At 36.4% G+C, this 27299-nt stretch overlaps 1 protein-coding gene across 5 annotated transcripts in view; it reads right to left on the minus strand.

The window, feature by feature from the left end:
* Window positions 1-27299, minus strand: part of PTPRD (protein tyrosine phosphatase receptor type D) — a 493549-nt gene that overhangs the window by 94599 nt on the left and 371651 nt on the right. For 3 of the 5 annotated variants that reach the window (XM_069476476.1, XM_069476475.1, XM_069476473.1), the window contains 3 exons: window positions 27009-27121; window positions 15885-15926; window positions 15281-15378 (listed from right to left, as the gene is read on the minus strand). In XM_069476476.1, the coding sequence (XP_069332577.1) occupies window positions 15281-15378; window positions 15885-15926; window positions 27009-27121 (253 nt within the window). The remainder of the gene's footprint in view (window positions 1-15280; window positions 15379-15884; window positions 15927-27008; window positions 27122-27299) is intronic. The other 2 variants (XM_069476474.1, XM_069476478.1) reach the window with 1 other exon arrangement.

Here is a 27299-nt window from a genome sequence, read left to right on the forward strand (position 1 = left end):
TCCAAGAAATTAGGAAATACAGACTTTGAAAAACAACTATTAGATAGTTGCTAGCACTCTAACTGCACTGACTGCTGGATTTCTAAATCTCTGAATTTATTGAATGTTAGAAACTGAAAAAAAAATCCCATCACCCCTCACATGGTAGATATAATAAATACAGACAGAAATCCAAGTCCTATTACACTGGAGTAAAACTCATAGCTGCATGATGTTGGAATCCTGACAAAATCTAGTTATTGTGGCTTTGGTAAAGTTTGGCTAAAAAACTAAAGGAACCTTTAGACTCAGAATTCAAGGGCAAAAATTATGTATTATTCATCTTTGTACCCCTAGAGTTTAGCAAATTACCTGGTATATTGTAAATGTCTGTTGTATGAGCTGAACTGAACAAAAAGCTGGAAAAAAAACAGACCTCGAAAGAAGTGATATTAATATTCTTAAAAATTATTTTAGAGGTAGCTAACATTTTTAGAATTGGTCTTGTTCTCAGGGACATTTGGGAGGAATGAGCAGCTTTGTTTCACAGAGTTCATTTGTTTATCCTCTAGTGAAAATTATAATCCTTGGTCTGTGGCATCACAATTGGTTGCTGTGGGAATGATTATAGATCAAAAACAAAAAGATTATATCCCTTTTCAAGAGCAAATGAGAACCAAGAGCAGATGAAGTCTTAAGGAAACAAAGATGTTCTTTTCATGCAAATATTTTTACAATACAATTGCAGAGAAATAAATATTGAAGCTGGTAGTGTTTGTGAAACTTGTTGGCAGAGTTTTAGCTTTGGGGAAAGATGACATCTCCCCAGACACCTAAGTTGGCCTTGAGACATGAATACTACAGACTATTTTTCTTTACAGACATTGAGAGAGTAAGAAAAGTGAGTTCCGTGATCAGCATTCTCCTCTTGCTTTATTTCAGGAAGAAGAATGGCTTCCCCATCTTTGTACAGAATCACTGTCAGAGAGCTTGATCGCCTGCACTGTCCTGACAATACGTTGGCCAAGGGAGGTCCACCACGGAAAATCAAAGGTAGATTCCCCATCTAGAGAGAGGACCGTTGCCTATGAAGTTGCAGTTCCTTTCTCCCCACAGGACCTCGGCTGCAGAACAGTAGTAACGGTTATAACCTAATAAAGCATCTTCATTCATGGCTTAAGCAATGGTGTCTATCTTGACATAGGTAACTATGCTTGTGAAGAGGAGATGCAAAGAGCAAACCAGGCTCCTATTTCTTTTTATTTATTTTTTAACTCATGCATACATTAATTCCAGAAACATTTACCATGCTAGTTACAGAGACACTCTAATAAATAAGATACCCTGAGGGAGCTTTGGGTCTAACGGAAAACACACACGTAAAACAGTGAAGACCTTCCAATATCATGGATTCAATATAGCAAAGAACAAATCAAATTTGCCACATACACAGTGACAGGAACCTGTATGACTTTAATCTTGGCCTTGTATGCAAGCCTCAAACTGGAGCTTGGCCCAGACTCTGACACTGGCTTTTCATACAACTCCTCAGTGCCATTAGTTCCCTCCATCAGATGTTTAAAAGCAACACAACCAAAAGAAATAGAAATATTCACCAAAGGTAGGGGGGAAAAAGCCTAGTGGTCTCCTTGATTCTTTATAATATGCTCATTTAATATTTAAATATAAAGTATATCCACTGATATTTTTACTTTAAAAGAGTGAATTTTATACATGAACTATATTTTCAACAATAAAATGATATAGAAAAATATATAAAATATGTCATACAAATTTATATTTTTCCTAATACTACTTTGTTTTATTCCATAAATAAAATATACTTGTTTAATTACAATCCTCAATAGCTACCCAAATTTCTAGTACTGTTTATAATTTGAGTTCTCACATAGAAAGCAAACATCTTTCATATTTCAAGTTAACATAACTTTAAGATGTATTGCAATAAGGTTTTTTTTTTTTTTTTTTTTTTTTCTAGAAAGCATTTCTCTTTATTTGCTTGTATCTAGGGAGTCACTTAGAAAATGTCATCTGTTGCATGATGTTAGATGTGAAACTTGTTGGGTGACTTAGCCACATCACTCAACTGCCCTGAAAATATCTTCTGTATGGTAAAATGACAGAGATGAACTAGATTTGAAGATTCTAGGAATCCTCAAATATAACTCCACAGTGGAAAGTTTGTGACACTGAATTCAGACCTCTGAAATTTTCTAAAAGATTTTTTTTAAGATAATAGAGGAATTCTTTGAGCTGTGACAACAAAGATCAATACAGGAGGAATAGAAAGGAACAAAAAAGGAAATCAATGCTCAGCTGCACAGCAACACCTACCAGTTCCAACACTTAGGCTGAAAATTTTTATTCTCCTGGTGACTCAACTGACGACAAGGTCAATTAATTACTGGTTGGGGGAGGGGAGACTAAATTCTTCCACCTTCCCTAATGCAGCACCCTAACTGCTCTTAATACAAAGGGAGGCAGCATTTCACTGTTCATTAACTATACTAATTATAGTTTCTCAATCACTGCAGCCAGTCTGCACTCCCAAGTTATAGAACACAGTAGAAGAGGTTCGACCTAAGCCTGCAGGGATGGGGGTAGGAGCTTCACCACATTGAGAAAACAAAAAGGGAAACCTGGCATCAGAATAGGATCTTTATAACATCTACTTTAAATCGTGTTTTATAATAATCAGAGAAACAAGATTTCAGAATGAGAGAGTAAGAAAGAGAGAGCGAGAATCTAAAAAGATCTCCTAGTCTAGTCATCTGATGCTGAGCTTCTGGCTTGCCAATCCAGCTCCTAAAGTTATATGTCACTTGACATACTGCTCACTTTAACAGAAATAAAAGCTGGAGCTAAAGCAAACAAAACAATAACAACAATACATTTTTAAATGGATGGAAAGAAATGCAGACAGGCAATGAGTTTGTATGCTCCTGCCATCTTGAAATATGGCAAACATCTTTCGGTTGTAAAGTAACAGCTCCTATATTTTTCAAATCATTTAGCAGCTTTTATGTGGAATTAAGCTACAGAAGCATAAAAGAAGATTTTTTTCATATATGAAAGAATGTTTTAAAAGTCTTAAAGGTAAATATTACTTTATATAATTTTAATCGATTTATGAAGCTTAATTTATGGTAGTGAACAAGTTTCTTTCATCATGAGTCTTAAATGAAGTCGGAAATTTAGTCCTATGTGGAGAGCAGGGCACCTTCTCAGTTTATAGCTTCACTTTTTAAAATCTTCAGGATTAGACAAGTAGGTAGACTCTGGTTCATAGTTTAAAATGTCAAGACAAGAAACAATTCAATACCAACTATCCCCTTTGAGAGTTAAGATTGGGTCTTTATTTAATACATCTTCCATTCCCTTCAAACATCTGCTTCCCCTTCCTCTCTTCACTTTCTTTTCCTAGTGAATGATGAAGATCGTAAGTCAAAGGCAGTCACTATTATATAGGTAGTTACGGACTCAAGTTGATGAATTAATTAGCTCAACCAAATATATTTTTCTCTTTGAGAAGGTTAGGATGGAATACTAGCTATTTGTTTTCAGATATAAATTATTACCCTTTCATCATCTTCAAACAAGTTAATAAGGGTTCTTATCCAAAACATTTAAAAATAAGTCTGTTTGTTGTTTTTATTGCTGAAAGAATGTCTCTGACATTGAAAAACAAAAATATAATTACATCATTCAGAAATTTGATCCAACATGCCTTATTTGGGATCACATGAATACTATGTGATCACCTTAATAGTCAAAGTTAATCACATAAAATTTATTCATAGTGAAAACTGTGATGAAAGAAAATTAACCATCAGATACAACTATTTATAGTGGTCAGAACATTACTCAAACCTCAAATCCTGTGAGTTCATATCCTAGCCCTGCCATTTATTAGCTGTGTTGCCTTGGACAAGTTACTTAACTTTCCTGTGGTTCAGTACCCTCTTGGGTAACATGGGAATACTAATCATACTTTCCTGCAAAGACTGAATGAGTTAATATTTACTGTAAGATGTTTAGGAGAGTGCCTGGCACAGGCTAAGTGCTATACAAATATTTGCTATCATTATTATCTTTTCAGATCATCTAAACTGTGAAGCCTTGTGGAAAGGCTGGGTATTATTATTAGGATATTAAAATATTATGAAGTTTAATACCAAAGAAGATATAAAAAAAAGTTATGTAAAACTGGTAGAAAAAGAAGAGGGAGTGGGGATAAAGGAGGGAGGGGAGAGGGAGAAGAAGGGGAGAGAAAGAGGAAAAAGGAAGGAAGGAGTAAGAGAGGAAATAATGAATTAAATCAAGGGTCTCCATGAGCCACTGGTTAGAGTTTGGAGGATTGATGAATGCCTGCCATTAAAGAAATTTATTCAGCAAGTGAGAAATAATGAAGTTCTGATTATGCTTCATGCATGAACTTTATAACTAAAGCCAAATACTCCAATTGCTGCATCTGTGATGACGAAATTACTAATGTTTCCCAAGGCATAGCCAAATCCACAAATTCATGTAATGTCTTAATGCTTGTATCCTTCTCTTTAATCCTGTAATGTACTCCCCAAACACAGTGGTATGCCCGAAAATTATTTTTCAAAAAGAACGACAAACTGTTTAGCCACAGTAGAATAAACCATGACAAACAATACTACCACTTTTTAATTTTAAAAATAAATACATAAATAATTAAAGACATCCCTATGATACTGAGTAGCAACAAGCTCTCCGCAGCCTTGCTTCAGTATTTTGTTACAGCATTGTTAAAGTTCTTCCCAGAAGCTGCGCTCAGAAGCAATACGAACTTAGGTGTATTTACTTGGTCCCTCAGGTGCTTGGAACGTTAGGAGTAGCTGCAGGAAGTAATTTCTTAACATCATTGTCATGACCTTTGAAGGGTGTCGTCCAATTTTGCACCTCTCCCTCAGCAGCATGACCCTGACGTTGCAATGATGGCTACGGACCACGTCAGGGTCTCAAGAACCAGCCATGCTTCTCACCTTCATGCCTTTGAACGCACATCTGCCTCCGCCTGGGGTCTTGTATTTTTAGCTACCTTCAGTGACTCACCCTGTGAGATGTGCCCTGGGAAGACTATCCTCATTATTGCCCCACCCCCAAGATGCACTTATTATTGTTTTGGGTTTTTTTTTTTCCCCTGTGTTTCCTAGAAGCCTATGGGCTCATAGAGGACAGTGCTTATTTCTTGATCAATTTTTGTTCTCTAGTAAATGCCTGTCAAACAGATAAAGACATTCAAACTGCTGCCCCTTATAAACAAAGAAGTTGAGATCAGGGGAATTGAACAATGTGTTGAAGGGCATTAAAATGCATAGCAGGGACAGCAGAACAGTTTCTGCTCATTGAAGACACTTTTTTCCCCTGGATATTTTAATTTCTGGAAATAACATTATGTATAAAATGTGAAAAGAACTCTGCAGACATTGTAATCACCCTCCATCCTCATCACGCCTCACCTTCTAATTGCTTTCATAGAGCTCCTTTTTGGAAGAATGAGAAGGGAATGCTATGAAAGATAAAATAACTTGTGAAAAAAGTTCAATGTTATTAAAAGACTAACAGGTAGGTCATGAGTAGTGAAGTTCACAATTACAAGGGCCACTTCTGTTTACTAAGTCCCGAGGGAAAGGGGCCAGGTGCCTAACACATACGCATCTTCATAATAGCTGCATGAGGAGATACTAATACTCTCCTCTTAGATAAGAGAACCAAGGTTATGAGAGACAAAGTGACTAGCTCAGGGGCAAGCAGCACAGCTAATTGGCAGAGTCAAAACATGAATCTTGTTTTCCCTGACTTCAGGGCCCTCTCAGGCATCTGCTAGCCTATCCCTCTAAGTACGTACTTAGCACTTGGGCTCTAAAATCCCAACTTCATTTTGAAATTAAAATAAAACTCAAAAAGCCAAGTCTTTTTTTTTTTTTTTTTGTCCTTGCTGAAGTCTCTTTGAAGTTGAAAGCTTGCTTTGGAACTAGAGACACTTTAGCATTAATTGTTTCCTGAGAGCCTTGGGCTCTGCATGGGAGCAGGTAGAGAGACATTTTGGACAATGTCCAGTGATAGTCAAGGGCCTATTAGTTATGGAGAATGTGTGTGGGACCAAGGGCTGAGAAACAGAAAGCTAGGGTTATGAGAGATTCCCCCAAGACAAGTAGGACTCCTACAAGAAACAACCAAAGGCTCAAGTATGAAAGATATGGAATTTAATGCTTGGAAAGAAAATGTCTGAGGTTTTTTAAAAAGAAGTGGGTGAAAGAACAAACATTAAAAATAAGGTCCAAATAGAAATAAGCTTCGAAACTTGAGAAATTGCTTGCACTTTGAGTTCTAACAACTACAGAAGTTCAGAAAGAATAAAAGACTACAAACACATAGACTCCCTGATTTTGGATGCAACATTTCTTCTAAGGTGAGCTGCTGTGTCTTTGTGTCCTATCAGATTTATTTACAAGATGCAGGCTGCAGCCAGCTGGGAAGGAACACTCTGTCTTGTATCTTACATCTTATATAAGACGCTCTCATACCTTCCTTGGTGATGTTGGTCCTTAACAGAATGAAGAAAGCATCTTCTCAGATTGCCAACCGGCAGGCCCGTCTTTATCATAAAAGCTGCTCTGGGAGTTTAACCAGTAGGTACTTTTGAGTTAAATCTGAGGGGTCTACATTAAAATATAATCACTTCTGTATTGTCTAGAGATAATAACAGTCCATTTTCTGAGAGAAAAGGGCCGGAAAATAAGGCTTCACTGCTGATAGATCAGGTGGGCCTGTCAACTGGGAAAAGCAGCTCTTTTTACAGAAAGACATTCTTTGTTCTGCTCGCTCCTGTTGTTGGTACTAGCAATTTTGATCACAACAAAGAGTTTCTGTGAACTGTAAATTCAGTTAGAAATTGATCCAGACACACACTTTGGTTAAGCATCCGCTGCGTGCTGAGCTGTAAGCTTGTTACCATGTGGCCAACAGCACACAGAGGAGCCCTAACAGCTGACCAGGAGAGGCTCGTACACGGCAAATGACGGGAATGTAAGAAAGGGCAACATCGCAAGTGCTAAATGCACTGGTATAAACTAGCACATTTTACATTTTCTTTAACTATTATTATTTTTTCTACTGACTTCAGCCAAGCCCTAGGGGTTTGGCCAGTGAGGGACAGAAAGGGGGCAGGATTTCGACGATTCTAAGGCATACACTTTTTTTCACATTCTAACATCTCTGAAATTGATGTGAACCTTAAAACTGACGGCATCATATAATTATTAATATATTGGCAAATGCCTTTGATTTCTTAGTGGCACACATAATGATAGGGCATCTTAAAATTGATGGATCTTATATTTGACGAAATAAGTAATAGCTAAGACTACTGAGTACTTGTATCAGGGACCCTGATGAGCATTGTATGTCTATTAATTTATTTTTAATAACTTTATAAAGTACTATAATCACTTCTTTTGTAGAGATGAAAAAACTAAAATACAGAGAGGTTCAGTTACTTGCTTAAAGTCACACAGCTTGAGCTGGGGGCCAAACAGGCAGCTGACCCCAGGGCCAACTGTACACTTAGCCGCTCTGCCACACCAGGCCCACTGTTGGCTCAATGGGCAGAAAGCCCTGCGTGGCAGGCAGAGGAGGGTGGGCCCAACCTGAGAAGCCGGAAAATGGCTACGTTCTTAAGGAAGTGGGTAGTGACTCCCTCACCCTCACCTCCAAGCCCAGAGTAGCAGGAGATTCCGATTTGGAATATTAATAGTAAATCTAGCCATTCATCTTCCCCAACTAGGCCCACCCAGACCAGTACAAAAAAAGTTATTACTGTTTCTCATTTGGTGAAGTCACTCATTTTTCTCATTCTATTACCTAAACTACCATAATTTGTCCAGAATTTTAAAAATATCACTTCTATCTCTTGTGGCTCATATGTCAAAAATATTTAAAAATGGAGGCTTTTTCCTTGGTTTGTTCCACTCTTCAACTTTGCATGAAAGATAAAAACAGATCTCTGTTATCTACCACTTTCTTCCTTCAGGAAAATGAGGGAACCACCTTCAAGAAAAACCCAATTCATTTAAAGCTAGCAAAAAAAAAATTGTGTGTCTATGTGTATGTGTGTGTGTGTTCAGTTTCTTATTGGTGCCTGTATAATGCTCTAACGCCACCCTCATGAGTTTACACATAAATTAGAAACTAACTGAAAGCAGATATGACAAGTGGTTTTGCATTATGAATACTCGGAGGTTTACAAAATGTTTACTAATGCTTTTGTGTCTGCGAATATACTCTGGCACACATAGTCAAATACACCAACAGCTTTTTCCAAGGGAAAATAAAAATGTTTTCTTTTGTGGTCATTGCTTTGATGACAGACAATTTTTGTCCTTTCCATGGAGCAATACAATATTTACCATTGGGAACAGACAAACTGTCTATGGAGAAAAGAAATGCATCCTTAGTATGTCATAGGAAAACCACTGGGTTTTCCCAGGGATAGTCATGCAATGCAAATTGGTAACTATGACATTTTCACAGAAATTTTAAGTATAAATATTTTTATCTAGTTGGAGGCTAAGGATTCTGGACTCTATAAGAAGGACACAGCAAGAAACAAAGAGCAAAAGATTTAGGTCTCTAAAACAGGTAACTTACGGTGCCATGAAGAATTCAAGATGACATGAATCTGTGACCTGGTTTTAACACATAGTAGGTATGTGACATTAAACAAGTCATTCTCTTCTCAATCTCATGTTCCTTACCTCTACGATGAGAAAGTTAAACTACATGATCTCTGAAGTCTATCTAGATCATGTTTAAAAATATGACCTAAACAATGTTTTCAAATGTTTCTATATATCTCAGCACTGTCTTGATGTATTTACTTATTCATCAAGGAAATAACACATCTGTTTCCTTTGCCTGTCTCACTGGGTGCTGTGAAGATTTTAGCCTATTCAACAAAGGTGCAATAACCATGCTGTTACAAAAACAGAAGGACAGGGCCCCGAAATCTGGAATGTTTCATATAGGAGGGTCATTATCATTGGTACAGACAGGAGATGCAAGAGTGTTGCTATGAGTACCGAAAGAAACTCTTGGCACATTTGGATACTAAATGGTGGGAGACACATGAGCCCTAAGATCACAGATAACCCACATCCACAGATGAAAGCAAAGACTTTGGGACTAGGCTTTGTGATGAGAACAAATTAGGTCAAAGGTGTTCTTCAGGGAAGACTTCTGCGAACCAGAGTTTCTTGGTTCTCCCCAATTGCAACAGAAAGATTGCTCAGTGTAGTTTTAACATATAGTTTTAAGATAATACTTCTAAGACGGCTGGAGCTGACAAATTTGAAACTAACTTTGTGATAACAGTTCATGTCTGTGTAACTACCATGGCAGGATGAACTGCTCCAAGTCACCTTTTGGAAGGTGACTCATAGAACTTGGAAGAAATTTTGTCATAGTAACGATGTTTAAAAGGGGGTTATTACCTCAAGCCAGACCACAAAATGTATAAAATCTAGAATGTACCTGAAATAGAGTGTGTGATTTAGGACTTTATTTCTATAGGAAATTGCATCTTGAGGACCAAATTGGGAGCTAGTTTTACATTTTCTCTAACTTTGTAGTTTTTCTCTATAATGACCGCTGGGATGCGTATTTATGATGCAAAGATATCACCAGGGGCTCTTGTTAAAATGTAGATTCTGATTCAGTGGTTTGGGGATAGTGCCTAAAATTCTGCATTTCTAACAACTTTCCAGGTGTTGCCACTGTGGCTGGTCCACACTTTGAATATGAAAGTACCAGAGCATTCTTTCCCTACACGCCTTTCCCTTGACAAAATGCTCTTCACTCCTCCTCTTTCTAGTTCCACTAAGAGTACCACCTTCTCTTCACTATCTTTCTCAGTTCTTTCTCTCATTCTGACCTTTACTGATCTCAATAACATTCCATTATCATTATTAGCTCCTTATTCATCTTTGCAAAGCAGGCACCCCAGAAGTACAGTTTTCTTTTCTGTAGTGGGGTGGTTAATTATTGTTCATTCTCCCAGCTCAGAAGCCCCCTTCCACATAAACTTCCCTCTCTCTAACCCGAGGAAGGACCCAGATCTCTATGAGTGGACTGTCAGAACTATGTCCTAATGTGTGTTCCCACAGCAAACTTAGTCAATTAGAGTTCAGAGTTTGCTCTCTGGTATTTGGAACTTGACTGGCAAGAAAAATGTAGTCTGTTTCTTTAGGAGGTCTACATGTGAACGAAAATATGATCAAAGGCCATGTTTTCTGTGTGTGAGTGGGAGAAACAGAAGAAGCCGGCCTGCATACAGGGAAGAATGAAGTCAGCCCAGAGAAAGCACAAAGAGCCAGGGATGTCAGGAAACGGCCACAGCCTTCTACCACACTACTACAGAAAAGTGCTGTGCTAAGTGCTGAGAGGAACATAGAAGTTACAAGAAACCTATACTTCTGGGATATCTAGTTGGCAAAGACAAATACATGCTATCAAATATAAATAAGATTTATGCCAAGGAGATAAGCTTAAGTGCTAATGGACTATTACTGGGATTCAGTAAAGGTCAGAATGAGTTCCAGATGACAGTTCTTGAAGTGTATCTGTATTGTTAGCCTTTGGCTCTATAATAAATCATATGCTTTTCTGTTTTTCTCTTTAGTAAATTCTAGGGGCTATAGGTACAATCTGTGATGATGCCTGTTGATTGAATCTCAAATATCCTAGTCTGTATGCCATCTCAGAAAATGGTGAAATGAATACTGGGAATCATGATTACAATACATTACCCTAAACCAATGACATTTCTCAGATTGAAGTCTTTAGAACACCTGCTTGAAAGTCACCTGAAGTGCTCTTTTAAAACTGAGGTTCCCAGACACCATGGCTGACCTACTGAACCAGCATTTCCAGGGTTGGAACCAGGAAGCTAAATTTTAAATAGGCGTTCAAATGATCCTTAGGTACTAGCCTAAGATTTTGTTTGGAAAGACCTACTTACATAATTCTGATTTAGTCTGAAGATTCACAAGCCTAATGTATTGACTTTAACAGTCATACCAACTTTAAGGGGGACTTTATTCCTTGCATTCTAGATGTCATTCTCAAATTGAGACTACTGAAATGCTAATAGAACTTTTCAGTCTCATAACAGAAAATGAATACCTAAAGTGTTAATAAAGATCTCCAGAGATGGGGCTACACTAACTTCCCAGGGCCATTCGTCTAGCTATCATTGAATCCAATGTCAGAGTCCAGTTGCCTTTATAGTAATGGAGGTCTCACATGATCAAATAATACTGTGCTCCAAGCTGACCTATTTCCTCCTATTCTAGCCTCAGGATCAGTGCAAACAGCTTTCATGCCTTTAACTTCTGTTTCAGTCTTAGATTCAGAGTGACAAATTTAGCTTTATGTATCTTAAGAGGTCTGAGTAAACATTAATTCATAGTAATTATGCCAAAATAATTAGGTATTTGAAAGTAATGTGAGTTTTCTTTCCTCCATTTTCTTCATTGAAATCCAGTAAATACCTATTTAAATTTATATATGCAATAGAAAAAACAAATTTTTCCCCCAAAGTGTTGCTCTGTGGCCTAAAATATTATGTAGAGGCCTTAATCTTATTATCACAGATGAATATAACACTGAAATATCTCCTTTATGGCTGTTAAGGCACAGTAGGGTCAATTCATGCCCAGGGAGCTTTAATCACAGATCATCATGATAGTCAGTGAAGAGTCTATTTGGGCCATCACTTTACAGGCTACGACGACTGCAGTGGTTGTTCATGGCAGCATTGCCAGCATGCGGTTCAGAGCTATTTTCAAGGAGCACTTCTGAATCTAATGGCTAAATGAGGATCATTAGAGTATCTTTACATGTGGCATTTCTTGCAAATTCCATATTTAAAGGAAGCCAGTTATTATATACAATGGATGCACCTGAGATTGCTTGAATGATGCTAATATAATCATGCACTGCATAACATTTAGGTCAACAACGGATCACTTATAGGATGATAGTATATAAGATTATAATGAAGTTGAAAAAAATTCCTATGCCCTCGTGATATGGTAGCTGTCCTAACGTCCTAGAACAGCACATAACTCAGCTGTTTTTGGTGATGCTGGTACACAAACCTACTGTGCTGCCAGTGATATAAAAGTATTGCACATACAATTATATATAATACATAATACTTGATGATGAAAATAAATGACTATATAACTGGTTTATATATTTACTATATTTTTATAGTTATTTTAGAATGTACACCTTATATTTATACAAAAAAAAAATTAACAGCAAAACAGCCTCAGCCAGGTCCATCAAAAGATATTACAGAAGTAGGCATTGTTCCGTAGCAGATGACAGCTCCTTGCCTGTTATTACCCCTGAAGACCTTCCAGTAGGACAAGACGTAGAGGTGGAAGACAGTGATATTGATGGATTCCAACCTTGTGTAAGTCTAGGCTAATGTATGTATTTATGTTTTAGTTTTTTAAAAAAAGCCTAATAAGTAAAAACAAAAAATTAAAAATATAAAAAAACTTATAGAATAAGGATATAAAGAAAAAAATATTGTACAGCTGTATAATGTCTTTATGTTTTAAGCTAAGCATTATCATAAAAGAGTCAAAAAGTTTAAAAAAAATCAAAAAGTTTATAAAATAAAGTTACAGTAAGCTAAGGTTAATTCATTATTGAGAAAGAAAAATAATTTTTACATATTTAGTGCAGCCTAAGTATACAGTGTTTATAAAATCTACACTAGCGTACAGTACCGTCCCAGGCCTTCACATTCACTCACTACTCACTCACTGACTCACCCAGAACAACTTCTAGTCCTACAGGCTCCATTCATGGTAAGTGCCCTATACAGATGTACCATTTTTATCTTTTATACAGTACTTTTACTGTACCTTTTCTGTGTTCAAATACACAAATACTGGCCACTGTGTTACAATTACCTATAGTATTCAGTGCAGTAACATGATGTACAGGTATGTTGCTTAGGAGCAATAGGTTATACCACATAGTCTAGGGATGAAGTAGACTATACCACCTGTGTTTGTGTAAGTACACTATGATGTTTGAACAAGGATGAAATTGCGTATTGATGCATTTCTCAGAATGTATCCCTGTTGTTAAGTGACTTATAACAGTATTACTGCCAATGGCTTACAGTTGTATTGGTGGAGAGTGAATTAATGGTTTACTAGCAGGTTGTGTTACCACATTTTTATCTTTCTGTGACTCATTACGTTACTCAAAATCACAAATAAAGAATTAAAGTGGGGCCATAGAGAAAATATCACACAGAAAAATAAAAGGAAGAATCATAATAGCAATAAAGAGCAGGTTGGAGCAGCGAAAGATTTCTGGTTAGACACTAAGAGTTTTTATGTGCCCCAGGTGGTATTCATCATTTGCCTTGTTTTCTCTTCTAAAACTCCATTTGCAGCTGAAGGCCCAAACGAAAAGCTACAGAAACTGTTTTAAAAGATACTGCATAATTTTAAAAGAGCCATTCGGATCGAGAGAAAGAGGAGGAAAGAAATAAGAAGCAGACCTGAGAAAGTAAGGCAACCTCACAATCCAATGTGAATTTCCCCAAATTGAAAATGTTCACCGGAATGCTGGGAGCAGAATAAATAAAAATATACCTTAACCAAGAAGCAAGGAAATAAACACAATCTTTGTGTTCTATCAAATATTCGACAAAGATGTTGGAGTAGGAAAATTGAATTAAAGGCTGTCTCGCTCTTGAGAGTGGAGGTGAATGGGACTACAGATATGTTTTGCTCATCTAGCATAGTGATTTAAAATAATTAAAATTGGAAAATTTGAGGAATTTTAGGAAGGCCATGCAGATATTCAGACTGCCGCAGACCCTGCTGTTCCATATTCTCTTATATGGTGCTTCTTAATATTTTTGTTACCTCTCTGGCCCCTGGAGCTCTTCTTAGAGGTTCTTACTGAATGTAATGTGATAGGGCAGAATGTTGGAGCTGGTAGGAACCGAGAGGTCGTCTAGCACATGTGCCCCAATGAAGGCTGATAAAACAGATACTAAAGAGGGGTAACAAGGATGTGTTTGAGGACTCCCATTCAGTAAATCAGCAGAAACCCTTTATGGTTAAATCTGGGCTGCTCAAAAGAAGCTTTTGTCATTTGGAACAACTATGCAATTTTAGTAGCACATTTTAATCTTATACTAAGTTAAACTTGGCCTGAAAGAATAATTATTGTCTAGTTATCAGTGATTCATGAATTGGCTCCACTATGGGTTCTTGTTGCTGGTGAATACTGGAAATATCCAGTTTTACAACTTTTTGCTTTATAAATGCCCAATATCCAAATACACACACACACACACACACACACACACACACACACAGGCTTTTCATGCACCATCAAGAATTCACAAAGAATCCTTAAGGATTCTGCAATGTTAAGATAGCATTTAGTTCACCATTCCTTCAAAAACAGGCAACTTTCTGGAAATACATTTTTATCTTAATATTAGATTTAGCATTAATTTAGACTGAAGGGTAAAAATCACATATGCATATTTAATAATTATAGAGTTTTCAGGGCATAAGCTCTAAAATGAAGAGTACTGAGAAATCTACTTAATCTCTATAATCTCTCTTTTTCAATGAGGATTCTCATCATGAATCCAATATCTGGCACCCATTTGTATCCTGGGAAGCTTATCAGTTTAGTATATTCTTTGAATAAAAAAAATAGAAAAGACAAATACCAAACGATCTTGCTAATATGTGCGGAATCTAAAAATGTAGGAGTAGAGAGTAGAATGGAAGTTACCAGAGGGTGCATAGGGAACGGGGACAGATGTTGATCAAAATTTTAGCTATTGTGTAGGAATAAGCTTTAATAATTTATGGTACAGAATGGTGACTATAACTAATAATGTATAATATATAAATATATAATTATTTATCAATTAAAAATATATTTTGAAAACCCAAAACGTATATAACCTTAGTGACATTGAACAGATGTAAAATCAACACCTTTTTAAAGTACAATTACTATATTGATTGTACAGACACTTTTAAGTTGGCTATTCATTATAAATGTTTATATTAGATTCTGAGTCATATTTAAAAGGAAAAGCCGATGAAGTTGATTTTCAAGAATATGGCCAAAAAGAAGAGGGTAGCAACTCTCGAAATTACTGTTAAGTATAAACACCGTGAATTACCTCATATTCCTGGGAAAACTTCAAGTTGTCGTTTGCTTTCAACCTTTCAATGTGATCCGCAAGTTCCAGGATAGGTATTGGAGGATGGCTAGCCATACCTACGAAAAAAGGAAAGAAGAGACACATTTGAAAATAAATGACAATGATGCTAATCATTCCAAAATATAGAGAATACTATAGTTAGAAATGGCCTGAAAATATGTGAGTAGTAAAGATGTTTTAGGTGAGGAAGCAGGCAAATAGTTTGGTTACTCAAAGCAGGACATGCTCTGGAAGGATGGATTTTGTAGCCAAATGAAAAGTCACCAAGCATAATCTCCACACTAACACTCCTAGTGTAAAAAAAAGCGTTATTGTGCTATGAATCAATGGGTTAGCTAGCGGAGAAAACTGCCAGTCAGGCTTGATGTCAACTTCTGCTTTGAGTAATGACTGTTATGTCATTTCAAACTCCTTCTCCTGCACTGTGTGAAATGGAAATTGTGTGGAATTAAATGGTGTAAAGTGAACTAAGAAAACAGACACTGAGAAAGGCCTAAAAGGGAAAGAGTAGTAGCTTGATAGGAAACATAAAATGATTTATGCATAATCAAGGAAAACTAACTTGAAGAATGAAGGTTACCAGGGTAACCGGAATCATCTGAACCTGCAAAGGAAATGATGGTGTGAATAAAATAAAATAGAACGGATTTGTTAAAAAAAAATGATATGGATAGTCTAATATACTTTTAAAAAGACTAATAAAAATGCTGTGAGTTTTTGCAGGATTCACTATACATTGTGACTAGATTAAGATTGATTTAATATTTCACAAACCTGTAGGTGACTGACATTCACATGCAAACACAGATACAGAGAATGACATGCACCACAGCTCATCGACAATAATCACTGACGACACAATCAGACACCAAACTGAGCTTCAAAAATGTTTCCACTAGTAGCAGATTGTAGAGGCTGGGGTTGCAGCCTTCTCCTGGACATTTATAGATGGCCACGCTAACAACTTCGTGGTATTTTGCCCCAGGTCCCCATTATTCAACCCCCAGCAAATGTACAATCTACTTCAGGTGTAAACATCTTTGTCCACTAATGGGAAATGAATTCAGGAAAGTGAGCAAATGGTGAAAAGATAAGGAGGGGCAAGAAGATGGAAAAAGGAGGAAAGCAGAGACGGGGGCTGACATCTTAGTTCAGTTGGCCAGCGGAAGATATATTAATTTCATAGATTCTGTTAAAAACAATCCACTGTTAATTTTGGTGACCCCTGTGTCTTTCTGATGTTTTCTCACTTTTCATATACTTTGTATTTTTTTTTTTTCTGATTAATTTTGCAAAAGTAGCATGGGAGAGCATTGCTGACTCCTATCTTACAGACATAAATTCCAGCTGGCCAGAAAACCCTGAACTAGCACGCCCCCAAGGAAGCCTCTGAAGCAGAAAAAGGAGGAAGGAGGAGCTCAAACTGGAAGCCCTGCTGATATTCTGCCGTCACTGTGACTCTTTGGAGGGAGTCACACCGTGGAATGATGTCCATTAAGTCAACATGACATGTGATTACTTTATGGACATTTTAGAAATCGTACCATTATTGAAAGTCACCCAGTAAGTTCCTTTATCTCCAATGCCAAATTATCAATGGTTCTGGTAAGTTAAGTAAAAAAACTACTTTGCTTTTTGAAGACTTTCACTTTAGCACAGTGCTGTGAATCATGGTGCTTTAGCTTCATGGCTATGAAGGTCTGCTTCTAATCAGCTAAAATCTTGGTGGAGATACAATAAAAATATTGGAAGAAGAAACTCTTTGTTGGTGATATAATTATACCTTTGGACCAAAATTTGGGGGCCTTTTCTGAAACTTTTTGGTGTTAATGGTAGAATTGAACTGATTTACACTCTGTGGAGAGAGTGGGTGGGTGACAGTGATCTGATAATTACACGTGATCTCATCCAGATGAGGCAACCCCAATGAAAAGAATGGAAATGCAAAGGCACAGGAGACGCCAGGCTTATCTGGGAATGGCAATGGACTGACATGGACATCATTACAGTGCTTTAACAGAGAAAATAATAGAGACAAAGATGTTTAGACCTTTTCGAGCGAATCGTGGGAGAGAGTTATTATCATATATGGACTGAGTGGTGGTTTGGCTAGAGAGGGAGGACACAGAGCCAATCAGGGAGGCGTAGGGGACTGAATTACTGCTCAAAGCTGCAAAAAGTAAAGCCAGTTGGAAATGGGAAAAGTATTAGTATAACAGCAGTAGAAGACCATCATAATCAACCAAAGATGCGATCAACATATTCACTTCTGGCATGCACTGGCACATGGCCTGGAAGTATTACTTTGGAAACTAATTACAGAGAAATCCAAGCAAACTTGCACTGACTCATTATATTCTAAATCAGAATATATATGCGTATATCTATCACATGCATGATATCATAGCATTAAAGAATCATTATTTAAGACTCATTAGTATGTGACATATTGAACCAAATTTCAAAGACAAGTAAAACTGGCAGAATGGGTGTTCAAAAAAAAAAAAAAAAAAAAACGGAAAGAGAACTTGTGGGAATCCAATGGTACAGGAGAAGGAATCCTGGCCTAGAATACTAGACGTGAGTTCTGCTTTTCATTCTGCCACCTACTAATAGGGACACATCACTGCCTGTCAAGTGCCTCGATTTCCTTAATTATAAATTAAGAGTGTGGAACTAAATTCTGGAGTCACTACTTTCTTCATAACTCTCATTTCTACCATATAGATGGGATATCTGAACAGAGAAGAGACGCTGCCTTGAACACAGTCTATATGTAAGGGTTCTAAAAGTTACTGTACCTTTTGTTTGAGGGATGGGGGACACATTTTACAAAATAGAAAACTATTATGCAGTTGAATTGTCTACTTTTTGAATTATTTAAGTTTAATGATATTTTCTTTAGTTAGCCAAAAAGTATATACATTCTATTATAATGTTATATCATATATTTGAAAAGACTGAATGTCAACAGGAAAATTATGCTAAAGAATAAATCTGGGATAAAATTCCTCTAAGCGGAAACTCTTTAGCTCATATCATAAAATAATCAGCAAGGATCTACTTCAAAATATTGTTATATAATTCCCCAGAAACTTCTCCACTGCCCAATGTTGAAAATTTTATATGATGTAATCAAGTATGTTAGATTCTGAATGAAAAAGCAGACACTAAGAAAACTCTGAAGTTGACCTCACTGTGGTCTTTTCAATCTTTTATCTCAAAACCTGGCCATTGTTCATAGTTCTATAAACCATGTTTGAATCACTTAGGTGTTTTAAAATTCTTTTTTGCAGGCTATACACCAACTATACACCAGCTATACACCAGCCCAAGAATCAGAATTTCACTCTGGGTGTGGGAGCCAGATATTGACATTTTTAAAGTTCCCTAGAGCAATGGCTCTCACTGTTATGGTAATTCATGATGGGGGCCTGTAACTCCATTTATTACTTGTTTTTTTTTTCCATTTAAAAATCATATCAAGATTTATGGGAATGAGATGAGCTTTCTCCTGGTGGTATCCTTGCATCCCCTCCGACTCCCCATCAGCAAGCTTTAGTACCTTAGCTATTGTTACCAGCAAAGAACTTGAAACACAACTAACAACTGGTGAGGACTTGCCAGTGACATGACCTCATCAGCTCAAAGCTACAAATGTACAAAAATAAATGCATTTTAAAGGCACACATTAAATCTGAGCAGAGTTTTCATTCTGAAGCTATGATCTCCACAATATACAGTGTCAACATGAAAAATGACAGATGCAGTCACTGAAATCTGCCTTAGGTTGCAGGAAAAAACATGACGGTTCCTTTTAATAGGGTCCATATTTGTGATAGTAATGTCACGATGGCTTCCTAAAAGAAGTAAAACTTCAAAATCATGGCACTTTAAGCTGAGAGGTGCCTCAGAGATGACTTAGTCCAGCATTTTTGTTTTATACAAGAGGACTCTGAAGTCCAGTAAAGTTCAATGACTTGTGTATGTCATTGAACCAGATAGTAAACATAACAAAATCTTACCATAGAATTGGGGCATCTTTCTACTGTCCTATTTCTATCATGGCATTTATGACTTTCTAAAGCAGGGGGCAAAGTCTCCAATCACTGAAGGGGCCAGGCTGACAAGGCAAAATGACTGAAGATGTCTAGGTATTGTAAACATTTTCACTCAGAAATGCACTCATTCCCATTTCTTCTCAACAAACAGGCTTATAAGGCTCTCTTTTGCCTCCCTACTTTTGATAGAGACTCAAGAAAGAGCAATATCTCTCTATTGCATGAAAAGTAGCCATAAGCATGCGATAAATAATGACTGACAGTCTTCGTGTCAGTCATCTTTAGGGCTCGTGTAGACATGGAGAACTTCTGGGAAAAGTGAAACTATTCATCTCCAGCACTTGCTCTGCCAAGTGGAAATGCAGGGCCAATAGGTCAGACTTTTCAGGTTTTCAATAGGAACGAACAGTCTGGATTATCACTGGACATTTGCTCAGTTTTTGGTGTTGACTCAAAATTTTGTTGAAACTCAGCGGTCGTCAAAGACAAGACCTTTTGCAGGCCATATTTGGCCAATGAGATTGTGACCTCTGTTTTAAAAGAATAACATCTTCCTTTTGTGTTTATGTATGTACATGTATGTGAATTAAAATCAAAGAATGTTCGGAGTGAGAGATTGGGTACTATATCCACAAGGCAATGAAGTAGAAACTGAGTTTTGTGCTGGGGATATAAAGATGTATAAGTCTTGTGTGATTCTTCTATCTTTCTCCTACCCAACCTCCCCCTCCCATTAATTTTATCAATTAGGAAAATAAGCTCAGAGGAGTTAAAGGACTTGATCAACGTCATCATTATCAGCAATACTATGGCTTCATGGGAGATTTGATCCCAGACCTTGTCACTTCTCATTATACCATGCTGTCTCTCAAATCATCTCACACCCCTGCAAGAGTGGAGATATGTACATAAAGCTGGGCCTGCAGGACTGTTTGGGGTATCTCTGCAGCAACATGGAGATCATAAACCATCCCCAGTTTGAGAAAATGTGCCAATGTAATGACTTCACTTAGAGCATCTGTTTTGATGGTGGGGAAGAGGTAAAGTATACTGCTATTTTCCAGTTACTTTTTGCCAAGACATTATAAATTTCCATGAAAACTTGAACTAAAAATATAAGTTCACAATGTTAAAAACTATAGTGCTTTTTGGCAGAATATTTTAAAAAAACTGTTACTGCTTTTCAAATCTTCTGCTATATTTTACTACTGTTATGCTCCATATGACTTTATTATCCATAGAGAAATGTTTATCAACCGCTTGCTTTATTTTCATGTTTTTAAACCTTGCATTAAATGGCAATAGGCACTTTATAATTACTTCACTAAGTTGAGTTTTTGAGGTCACTAATAATGGTAGTACCTCTTTTAGATGAGTTTTTCTGTCACTTTATATGTGTGTTTGTAATGACTCAATAATGCTCTCTTCATGACTTTCCTTTCCAACAAATTTTGATAAAAGCTGAAGAATAGTTTGGTCGTGGCATGGACCAAGGAGAAGCTAATTTGTTCATCAAATCAACGACATTGTCAAAAAGTGCACTTCACAGAGTTAACAGTTGAAGAGAAAAACTTAGTTCGTTAAGTATTTGTCACATTTTTAACATAATTCATGCATTACTTAGAATTCTCTGAATGAAATGCAAATATTCTGCTATGTTTATTATTTGTCTCACAAACTAATGATAAATTAAAGATAAGGAGAACATTGATTTGTAAAGTATAATTGCTTTTGGGTAAAACAATAATGACAATTTGACTTAATCCATAACTCAGCTCCTGATTAAGTAAAAGATTCTCCAGGAGTACTTTTCTCAAGTAAGCACTGAATGGTATAATTAAAATTCATTTTTATGTAGAATTTCTCAAAAGACAGGAATTTGAGCAAATTACATTCCTTTATATCAGAAATTTGGCATTTGTATTTAATGAATCAGGATTTTGAAAATATAAAACACAAAAAATACATCTGGTATTCTTAACCTAGGGCATATGCCCAAGTTCCTTATAGTACAAAATAAAATATGAAGAAGAAAGTATAGATAAGAATGGATCTTGTTAAAATTGATCCAATTATAGTATTAATAGATCAGAAGAGATGCCTCAAGAGCTCTCAAAGCCCATTCACAGTTGCTGTGCAGACATTTCTGCTGCTGATATCACTATTTCTGATACGTTAACTTTTTATGAGTTTGTTTTTGTTTTTCACAGCCCATCGATCACCTACCATCCATGCATGCCTTAGGGCAGAACATATTAAGGTCATCCACCGAATGAAAATGAGGCTTTTATGTTGTAACATCTGATCATCAAGTTTTAAATCTCTTTTTGTTAAAGGTGCAAGCATAATCACCGTAGTTTTGTTTCTGTTTGCAAGTATTTTCTTAGGGGGAAGGGTGTGTGAGCAGAGACAGCAGATACTGTCAGATTGAATATGAAGGCACAGAGGAGGGTGGTGACTGGTGCCTCCCTGATGCTATTAATTATATCTTCTCTTACACCTTTCTTTGTACTGGAAAGAAAGAGTATTCCTCTAAGTTGCCGAACTTCTAAAATTGCTTTGTTGGGAAAAAGTAGAAAAAAGAATACGTACCAGTAATTTCTTTGGCTTTCTTATATATCACCATCTTTTGACAATATTACATTTATCTTAGTTATTTTGTCCAATTCTAGAGGCCACAGGCCAGAGAGGTCAGTAAAGGGGTTTTACAATATTTCAAAATATCTGTGATTGGCAGTCTCCATCAAAAGGTTAAAGGTGCCAATCTTAGGACCCTGATATCACATGTCCTGGTGTCTAACATGCAGAAATAGCAATAACGGTGTGAAAGATCTGGGCTCAATACTGCTCATTACAGTAGTATTTGCAATAGCAAAACGTAGAAATAACTTGGCCTCCATTAATAGGGAATGAGTCAAAGCCTTCTGATATCTACAGAACAAAATACCATCACTACCATCAGCTGTCAGAAAGGAGATAAAATCCAATACACTAACTTGGAAAAAGGTCTATTTTTATATAGTTAAATGTTAAAACAGCAAATTGTATCTATATACATCTATCTATCTACCTGCTGTATATTTTATCATTTAAAGAACTGTATATACAAATAAAAAGTTCTGGAAGGCTATGCATGGAGCTATACATGGTAGATATTTCTGGAGGGTAAAATTGGAGTAATGGTAGGAAATCTTTTATTTTTCTTTTAAATATATCAAGTTAAAAAAAGAAAAATAAGAAGCAGTGGGATAAAGAGTAATTTTTCTTTTCTAAAAGTGCTTTTGTTGGCCCCTTTCCCAATTTACAATTATAACAATTTTCAAACATACAAAAATATTAAAGAATAATGTAATGAACACCTATATAGACAATTATAGACAATAACTGTTAACAAGCTTATTTTCTATATTCCAAAAATTTCCCAATAAATATGTACTGCTTCTGTAATTAAGAACAAGGTATGCTGGGAGGGGAACTAAAATAACTTGGACATTTTTAAAAAAAAATAAAAGAATAACTTTCCTTCCACCCCAGGCTAATGTAATTCACTTTTGTTTAACATGTAACACATCTATCAACTCATCTTAATACACACTTACTGCTGTCCACAAATGTGTGTGAGGCTTAACAGAGGTTTCTTTTAAAAGCATCTTTTATAAGTGAATATTTTCTTCCCTTTCTCCTTAGACCTTAAAGACTTGTAAAACTTGATGAGCAGTTAATAATTCTAGCCATTCCATTATCTATTTGAAGTGATAAATCTACTCTTAGCTAAATGATACCTTCCTATATTCTTAAGTCCCCATTTTAGTTTGGCAAAATTATTAATGATAAAAGCAATGCCTCTTCAATTTCCTGTTCCACATTAGTTCTGACTGACCCTGTACACCAATAATTGATGACATATGGTCACAAACCATTATTCTTTTAAGAGATTAGGTAGCTCAGGTTCTCTCAAATATAATTTGGCTACATGCTGCCATCTGAACCTTATAAGACAGGTATACACAATCGTGGAAAATACCTAAAGCAGAGATGCCTGCTCTCAATTGTGAAAACATGAGCTTCTCCAACCTGTTCAGATGCTTGCATACAGGATTTCATTCACAGGGTGACTTGATTCTTGTTCAAAAGTTTGAAAATGTCCTAAAGCAGTATTCTTCCCCATACCCCCTGACCTCAAAACAAGCTTATACTGAAAAAACTGGGTTTCTCTGTCTTTGTGCCTTTGCTGAGTAACCATGGAGAGAATTCTGGCTTTTTCCTGACCAAAGTGCATTTGTGGTCTCACATTTAAGGGTACAGTTCTTTGATGTACTTAAACTGTCAGAATGCTGCCTTTACATGAAATTTGGAATGTAGGCAGAATGGAGGAAAAAAGATCTGACTCAAATCTAGACTCTCCTACAAGAATATACAACTTAAAATGTAAATGAATCTTTCATTCATTCACAAGACGATTTTTTTCTAACAGAGTAGAATTTATAGAATCACTGAACTAAGCAATGTGCTTCCTTTACCTGCTGAAAGGCCTGCTGAATTTCAAATGGTAATGTTTGTTTGGCATTTATCATTCACAGCAGCCCCATCAGAAGTGAAAATCAATTTGCTTTCATTAACAAGTTCTGTGCTAGGCATAGTTCTGTAAGTCACAGCTTTTTTATTTCATTGAAAGTCATTTCTTTTGAAGACATAGGTTATTAATTCCCTTCTTATGCATATTAACAAATACTCTCCAGTGTTATAATGTCTGGGGATAAGTAATTACACATTCATAGGTATGATGTATGTAAAAGCACATTTTAGTGAAATGCAAAGAATTTTAAAAATCTAAAAATTAAGTAAAGTCATAGCACTTGCTATGCAACATGTAATAAAGGATCATTTTATTTAATCATCCAGGAAAGCCCTTGATTCTTTGTGAATAAGAGGAGAGGAAAAACCATAAGGAGGTTACTTGGTTAACAATCCCACCTTCTGCTCTCGTACTATTGGCAAGTAATTAAGGTAATTCTCAGCCACTGGCTGGAATCCATAGGGGCTGAAGCTGAGGGTCACATCTCTATGAATTTCACATTAGCAGCTGAGTCTATTTCCTTTGTAAAATGGTAAAATTTTCAGGACAGCAGGACACATCATAAAGTTTGGGAGGCAAATAGACTATTTCAACAAATCAAGCTTAAGTGGATTGCTTACCTGAGCTAAAGGGCACAACATACTGCTTCCTGAGTGAACAGATGTGCTAGGATCTCAGGACAATTTCTTCTCTTCTAGTCTCTTCCTCTACTACATCTCTTCTCTTTTTCTTTAGTCTCTCCGTCAACTCTATCTCTTCTCTTTTTCTTTACTCACTTTGCCCACTTATTCCATTATCCATTTGAGGTGATAAAAACTTGAGTTAAATGATACCTTCCTATAGTCTTAGGTTCCTATTTTATTTGTAAAGCCACTGGTGATACAAATGATGTTACTGGAATTGTAACATTTACTCTTCTCTTTCCAGTGTCTTATATAAAATTTAACAGATTCTCTCTATAAATGGGTCTAATATTCCCACATACATTTAGAAAATTAAATTCTTAATAGAATCCTTAGATTAGGCCACATTTACAAAATTACCTGTGAAAGTGAGAAGTACTTGCAGACAGAGGCCTCTTAGTTGAAGGCATTCCTATTCTGTAGTAACCAGCACACTGCTAATAATCTTGTCTACTCTGTTCCCAGCCATGTTTTGTTTTTATACTTGGAAATATTCCCTGGTGGTGCTAGAGGAGGTGAGGAGTGGCAATCCCATTGGCTCTCTTCTTTGGGGGCTGCCTTTGCCTTTGCACTCAACCCTATGCTGTTTCTGCCTGTGGTGGAAGACCAAGGTTGGTTCCAGCACAGCCAGAGAAAGTAGAGGCAGCAGCAAGGTACTGAGAAATCTGATCATTTTCTCCATTTCCACACTGTGCTGCTCTTGCAAAGGGTGATGAGGCAAGATAGACAAGGAATCACATAGCATAAAATTTCTTCAGCTTTTGGGCTCTCTATACTGAGTTAGCCAATTGGAAAGGTACACAAATTCCTGGGTCCATTAATAAGAAGTTTCCTGTAATAGGAGTCAGCATACTCCTATTTCAAAAAGTGCTCAACTAAGAAAATTTACTACAGAAATTTAATTTACACCAAGTTGTCTTAATGGAGCTCTAAGAGGGCAACTCAACAGGAAGCATCCAGGGGACTACAATCACCCTTGAGGATGACACGAATTTGTTCCATCATCATGCACATGTACACAGGCTAAATCTATCAGCCCCCACCCCCACCTTTTTAATGCACACAGGACATTTTTGGCTACCTGAACATTTTCTTCCACCTTTATGCTGATGAAGGTATATCTTTGCTTTTTTAAAAAAACAATTTTTAAAAAAGTCTAACCTCATTGGAGTTAGAATTTTTTTTTTAAAAAAACCTCACATTTATGATTGATTATATAGCCAAATGGAAAGTGCTAAACATTTCTTTCAGTTGGAAGGCAGCTATGCTCACCAATATACCACCAACACTGACCATTCTTTCAACTGAAGAGCTACTAGTTACTATATCTACCTACATATAAAAGAGAAAACATGCGAAACATAATAAACCATGTATTTTCAATTGAAAGTAATTCACTGTGAATGTGTAATTTAATAAATCTGTAGTGTATCATACTGTGAGTTAGAACATGCATATAACACAAGAGAAACTTTCCAACAATTTGGGGCACAATACTACAACCAGATTTTCACCCAAAAGACTTCTTAGGTAAGCTTTTTACTTTGTTCATTAGCATAAAGTAGTGCCACTCAGTTGTATACTTTTAGCTCCCTCTACAATTCATTATTTGTCATTCATTTGGTATAAACAAGCTTTAGCTGAAAGAAAGTAAAACAGATCTAAGTTTGACTTAACAATATTGTACCAATGCCCCTCAGCAAGAATAGTAGTTTTCCTCTGTTGAAGCACTTAATGTTCTTTATTTTAAGAAACAAGTATATTTTTCTTATCCTCAGTCACTCTTTATGTCTCCCTAGTAAGAAATCTGAATTGGTCAGTGAGATTTAGTATAAATAATATTTTAAAAGATATACAATTGTGCTACATTTTCCTCCCTCCCTCCCTTCCTTTCCTCTCTTTTCTACCTCTTTCTTTTAGATTATCATAAACACAAAGAAAGTGGAAAATATAGAACAAATCTATGCTTTCCCAATGGGGTGACAGATGTATACATTCATCCATTGATTCATTCATTCACTTTATAAGACGAGAAACTGAATTCTTTTCACATTGGTGTTACTGAAAATAATAAACTGCTAAGCTCATAAAAGTGGTAGATACTCCTACGAAGACTATAGCACTTCCAAAATTTGAAGAGAATTACATTTCTTTTTCTTCCCTATCCCACTTCAGATTTGCACAAAGAATTTAATTTCCTTTTAAACTTTTGCTTGGGCAAGTCTCGATAATATTAAAATAAAAGAGCAGGATGAGACATTCGTTCTAAATAAACTGAGATATTCAACTCTCAAGACAGTATCAACTGGGCTATAAAACTCTCAGTAAAGACTGAACGACTGGATAAAATGTGCTGTGCCTCTTACCTGGCGTTTGGAAATTAAGGCGCCTCAGTTCTACTGGGTCTGTTGGGTGGTGTGACGGGACCTCCTTACTGTTCGGTATGCTGCTCTTTCTGGAGTCGGACTCTGCTCTCTTCCTATAGGGGGAAAATAAGAATTTAAGAATAAAACAAAAACCAACTGAAACACACAAAAAAAGCAGAGAATTGCATCTGTACTCTTTCCATTCCCCAAGATTTCAGTTTAAAAATTTTTTAGCCTGGCTAGTTTCGTGACTTTGTTCAGGTTGCCTTTTCTCTCTTGGCCTACGGTGTT

The sequence above is a fragment of the Eulemur rufifrons genome, chromosome 7 (assembly GCF_041146395.1).
Source record: "Eulemur rufifrons isolate Redbay chromosome 7, OSU_ERuf_1, whole genome shotgun sequence".
Lineage (NCBI taxonomy): Eukaryota > Metazoa > Chordata > Mammalia > Primates > Lemuridae > Eulemur > Eulemur rufifrons.